This window comes from Physeter macrocephalus, chromosome 6, assembly GCF_002837175.3.
Source record: "Physeter macrocephalus isolate SW-GA chromosome 6, ASM283717v5, whole genome shotgun sequence".
NCBI classification, from domain to species: domain Eukaryota; kingdom Metazoa; phylum Chordata; class Mammalia; order Artiodactyla; family Physeteridae; genus Physeter; species Physeter macrocephalus.
The window spans coordinates 3693398-3699616 of NC_041219.1; the positions used below are offsets into that span (position 1 = coordinate 3693398).

The following is a 6219-nucleotide window of genomic DNA, read 5'->3' on the forward strand; positions in this document are numbered from 1 at the left end:
CAGTTTTGTCTGGGTATATGCCCAGGAGTGGGTTTGATGGATCATATGGCAACTCTATTTTTATTTTATTTTTTAAAATGTTATTTATTTATTTATTTATTTATTGGTTGTGTTGGGTCTTCGTTGCTGTGCACGGCCTTCCTCTAGTTGAGGCGAGTGGGGGCTACTCTTTGTTGCCATGCGCAGTCTTCTCATTGCGGTGGCTTCTCTTGTTGTGGAGCATGGGCTCTAGGCATGCGACTTCAGTAGTTGCAGCATGTGGGCTCAGTAGCTGCTGCACAGGGGCTTAGTTGCTCCATGGCATGTGGGATCTTCCCGGACCAGGGATTGAACCTGTGTCCCCTGCATTGGCAGGTGGATCCTTAACCACTGTGCCACCAGGAAAGTCTGGCAACTCTATTTTTAGTTTTTTGAAGAATCCCCATACTCTTCTCCATAGTGGCTGCACCAATTTACATTCCCAACAACAGTGTAGGAGGGTTCCCTTTTCTCCACGCCCTCCCCAGCATTTATTATTTGTAGACAATGATGATGGCCATTCTGACCAGTGTGAGGTGGTACCTCATTGTGGTTCTGACTTGCATTTCTCTAATAATTAGTGATGTTGTGCATCTTTTCATGTGCCTATTGGCCATCTGTATATCTTCTTTGGAGAAATGTCTATTTAGGTTGCAAAAACTAATTGTTAATGAGCACTTATTATATACTACAATTAATTCTCTTAAAAATCAAAAGGGTTAAGAGCTAGTAATATCTCTACTAATTGAGGAGGAAACCAAAATACAGAGAGACTGAGTAGCTTGTTCAAAGTTCCATAGCTAACAAGAGGGGCCAGGGAAGGACTTGAACACAGACCTTCTGCTTTCAGAGCCCCACCCTTTTAACTACCCGACATGTGGCCTCTCTTCCCTTCACTGTAACTAATATTACTAAAACTATTATTATAAAGCATTGGGATGACCCTTTATCAAAATAACAAAAATGTCTTTACAATGTCTTGTATAAAATTAACACAAAACACCTGAACTATTGGCAACTCCGATGGAAATAGCAAAACTGATGACTGTGTTCTTCTTATAGTATTCCTTTTTGCCATGTGCACTGTCTGCTCAAGTTGGTGTTAAGTAATATTATTTTGGGGTAGGTAGGATGCCAAAAAGTAGAAGAGAATAAGTCAAGGATACACATCAAAACTATAGTGCATTTTTTAGTCTATCAGAGAAAAACAACCTTAAACTTAAAATAGATAAAAGAGTTAAAAAAAAAAGTTTAGCACTAATGTGTTGCATAATTTCTTATGTAAAATTCAATTCTCCTAATAACTCTGTGATACAAGTATTTTTACCCTTTTTAAAAGTGAGGGACCTGAAGTGAACTAATGCAGAAATAGAATTCAAACCCAAGTCTCCTCTTGCCAAGGCCTTTGCTCTATCTTCTACTCTTCAGCTACTCTATGGCTATGAAATGCAGAGGTAAATACCAGTTCTGGAGTCAATCCAAATCCTTGATTTCCAAATTTTGACACCCTTGCTTATTCGCTGTATAATCTTGAGCAAATGAGTGAACCTCTCTCTGCAGCCTGATTTCTTTTTTTGGGGTACGCGGGCCTCTCACTGCTGTGGCCTCTCCCGCTGTGGAGCACAGGCTCCGGACGTGCAGGCTCAGTGGCCATGGCTCACGGGCCCAGCCGCTCGGTGGCACGAACCCGCATCGCCCGCATCGGCAGGCGGACTCTCAACCACTGCGCCACCAGGGAAGCCCACCTGATTTCTTTATTTGTAAGATGGGAATGATCATGACACATAAGGAGTTGTTGTGAGAACTAATTACAAAAGTGCACAGAAGAATGTCTGCTGGGCACATTGTAAAGGCTCAATAAAATGTTAAAAAATATCATTGCATGTGTTTTTATTATTATGAGCCTTTGCGATAGTAGTGCCTTTGGAACAAGGCAAGTATGTTCACTTCCACATTTGTATTCAACATTGCACTGGAGGTCTTAGCCAGAGCCAAAAAGCAAGAGGAAGAAAAAAGCAAGTTGTGCAGTTGGGAAAGGAAGAAGTATAATGATGTTTACTCACAGATGATATGATAGTGAATGTTTAAAATCCTACGGAATTGACAGAAAAGCAACTAGAGGTAATAAATGAATATAGCATGATCACAGATGCAAGATCAATATGTAAAACTCCATTGTATTTTTTTATACTAGCAGCAAAAATTAAAAATAGAAAATATCAGTTATAAGAGCTTCAAAAAGCATGAAATAATTGTGAATAAACTGAGCAGTATCTGGGAAGACCTTGTGCACTGAAAACTACAAAACATTGGAAGGAAAAATTGAATAGAACAAAATAAATGGAGAGGTAGACTATGTACTTGAATAAGAAGACTCAATATTGTCAAGAAATCAATTCCCCTCAAATTGATCAATGCAATCTCAATAAAAATCCAAGGAGAGTGAGTGGGACACAGCCGCTGTGTCTGAGCGTCGGAGAGTGATGGGGCTGCAGAGACATGGCGGCGACCTCTGCGTTGTCGGTCCTGCTGGTGGCGGCGGAGAGGAACCGATGGCAGCTAGTCCCAAGTTTGGTGCTGCCGCTGAGGGGATGGACTTGGAAGCAAAGAGCCATGAAGTATGCAACTACCACAGGACGAAACATTACCAAGGTCCTCATTGCAAACAGAGGAGAAATTGCCTGCAGGGTGATACGAACAGCCAAAAAAATGGGTGTACAGTCTGTGGCTGTTTATAGTGAAGCCGACAGGAATTCCATGCATGTTGACATGGCAGATGAAGCACATTCCATCGGCCCCGCTCCCTCACAGCAGAGCTACCTTTCTATGGAGAAAATCATTCAAGTGGCCAAGATCTCTGCTGCACAGGCTATCCATCCGGGATATGGTTTTCTCTCGGAAAACATGGAATTTGCCGAACTGTGCAAGCAAGAAGGAATTATTTTTATAGGTCCTCCTTCATCAGCAATTAGAGACATGGGTATAAAGAGCACAGCCAAATCCATCATGGCTGCTGCTGGAGTGCCTGTTGTGGAAGGTTATCATGGTGAGGACCAATCAGACCAATGCCTGAAAGAGCATGCTGGGAGAATCGGTTACCCCGTCAAGATTAAAGCCATCCGTGGTGGAGGAGGAAAAGGTATGAGGATCATTAGATCCGAAAAAGAATTTCAAGAGCAGTTAGAATCAGCGCGGAGAGAAGCTAGGAAGTCTTTCAATGATGATGCGATGCTGATTGAGAAGTTTGTGGACACACCAAGGCATGTGGAAGTCCAGGTGTTTGGTGACCACCATGGCAATGCTGTGTACTTGTTTGAAAGAGACTGTAGTGTACAGAGGAGACATCAGAAGATCATTGGGGAGGCCCCAGGGCCTGGTATTAAACCTGAAGAAAAAAGCTCGGAAAAGCTGCCATCAGAGCTGCTAAAGCTGTAAATTATGTTGGTGCAGGAACCGTGGAGTTTATTATGGACTCAAAGCACAATTTCTACTTCATGGAGATGAATACAAGGCTGCAAGTGGAACATCCTGTTACTGAGATGATCACAGGAACTGACTTGGTGGAATGGCAGCTTAGGATTGCAGCAGGAGAGAAGATTCCTTTGAGCCAGGAAGAGATAACTCTGTGGGGCCATGCCTTTGAAGCTAGAATATATGCAGAAGATCCTAACAATAACTTCATGCCAGGGGCTGGACCATTAGTGCATCTCTCCACCCCTCGAGCAGACCTTGCCACTAGGATTGAAACTGGAGTACGGCAAGGAGATGAAGTTTCAGTGCATTATGACCCCATGATTGCAAAGCTGGTTGTGTGGGCTGCAGATCGCCAGGCAGCCTTGACGAAACTGAGGTACAGCCTTCGACAGTACAGTATTGTTGGGCTGCACACCAACATTGACTTCCTCCTCAAACTGTCTGGCCACCCAGAGTTTGAAGCTGGGAACGTGCACACTGATTTCATCCCTCAGCACCGCAAAGAATTGTTGCCCCATCGGAAGACCACAGCCAAAGAATTTTTATGCCAGGCAGCTCTGGGGCTCATCCTCAAGGAGAAAGCTCTGACTGATGTTTTCAAAATCCAGACACAAGATCAATACTCTTTTGTATCCAGCAGTGGAAGAAGACTGAATATCTGTTATACCAGAAGCATGGCTCTTAGGGATGGTAAAAAACAATGTAGCCATAGCTGTAACATATAACCGTGATGGGTCACATAGCATGCAGATTGAAGATAAAACTTTCCATGTCCTTGGTGATCTTTGCAGTGAGGGAGACTGCACTTACCTGAAATCTTCTGTTAATGGAGTTGCTAGTAAAACTAAGCTGATTATCCTGGAAAACACTATTTACTTATTTTCCATGGATGGAAGTATTCAGATTGGCATTCCAGTCCCCAGATACTTGTCTTCAGTGAGCTCAGAAGGAACCCAAGGAGGTGCCGTAGCTCCTAAGACTGGAACTGTTGAAAAGGTGTTTGTGAAAGCTGGAGACGAAGTAAGAGCTGGAGAATCTTTGATGGTTATGATCGCCATGAAGATGCAGCATACCATAAAGGCTCCAAAGGATGGCACTATCAAGAAAGTGTTCAACAAAGAAGGTTCTCAGGCCAACAGACACCCTCCTTTAGTCGAGTTTGAGGAGGAAGAATCTGACAAAAGGGAAGCAGAATAAACTCCATTAAATAAGCGGCCAATTAAGCAGCCTCTTAAGTGTAGTATCTCTACACCAAAATGGGAAAGTACCTTCCTGCTTTTCTCGGGGTGTGATGACCAGCACTTTTACTAAATGATTGTATGATTGGGCTTAAAACCGTTTCGTGGGCTTCCCTGGGGGCTCAGCGGTTGAGAGTCCGCCTGCCGATGCGGGGGACATGGGTTCGTGCCCCGGTCCGGGAAGATCCCACATGCCGCGGAGCAGCTGGCTTCACGTCCGGAGCCTGTGCTCCGCAACGGGAGAGGCCACAGCGGTGAGAGGCCCGCGTACCGCACAAAAAAAAAAAAAAAAAAATGCAGAAATAGGCTGACACATATATGGTCAATTGATTTTCAGCTATTATCTTCAGGTAACTCGCTGAGGAAAAGGGTAGTTTTTTCCCAAGAAATGTTGGTAGAATAATTAGATATCCTTGCAAAAAAAATAAACTTTGACCCTTACTTCACACCATACTGAAAAGTTAACTCAAAATGAACCATATGAGAAAACTTTTGTGATTTTAGGGCAGAAAAGATTTCTTAGAAAAAGTCATAGCTATTTAAAAATTGATAAATTGGACTTTCTAAAAATGTAAAACTTGTGTGTTTCAAAGACAGCATTTATAAAATGAAAAGATAAGCTATATACTGGGAGAAACAATTCACAATCAATGTATCTGATAAAGAACTTGTATAGAGAACATATAAAGAACTCTGACAACACAGTAATAAGACAAAGAACTTAGTGAAAATAAGTTAAAAAAATTTTTTGAGCACTTCACCAAAGAATATATAGAAATGGCTATGAAACACATGACAAGATTTTCAGCATAATTAGTTATCAAAGAACTGAAAATTAAGATGACAATAAGATACTCCTACAAATTAAAAACGACAACTTGATGACTATAATTTAAAAGACTGATTACATCAAGTGTTGGCAAGGAGGTCGAACAACTAGGACTCTCACATATTCATGGTGGAAATGGAAAATGGTACGACCATCTGGAAAAATGCTTTGCAGTTTGTTATAAAGTTAAACATACACTTATCATACGACTCAGCAATTCTACTCTTAGATATTTTCCCAAGATAAATGAATACATATGTTCAAAAAAATGTGTTCACAAGTGTTCATAGCAACTATTCACAATAGTTCCATATTGGAAGCAATACAAATGTGCATCAATTGATGGATGGATAAACAAGATCATGTATTATACAATATAGTCCTTCTCAACAATTAAAAGGAATTAATTACTGTTATTCTCAATGACATGGAAGAATCTCTTAGATGAAGCTAGGCACGAAAGTATGCATAATTTATTATTTCATTTATATGAAATTCTAGAAAAAGTAAATCTAGTCTATAGTGATAGAAAGCAGTTCAGGAATTGTCTAGGATCAGGGGTGCAGGCTGGAAATTGACTGGGAAGGGGCACAAAAGTCTTTTAGGATGATAGAATGTTATATATCTTGATTGTGGTAGTGGGTACATGAGTGTACACAT

At 41.4% G+C, this 6219-nt stretch overlaps 1 protein-coding gene across 1 annotated transcript; it reads left to right on the forward strand.

The window, feature by feature from the left end:
• The first annotated feature begins 1414 nt into the window (after positions 1–1414).
• On the forward strand, positions 1415–4869 carry LOC102996369 (methylcrotonoyl-CoA carboxylase subunit alpha, mitochondrial-like). The gene is given in 3 exon segments (XM_055085187.1): positions 1415–3403; positions 3406–4184; positions 4186–4869. Coding segments are annotated over 3 exon segments (2169 nt in total). The 5' UTR covers positions 1415–2517; the 3' UTR covers positions 4690–4869.
• Positions 4870–6219: the final 1350 nt, after the last annotated feature.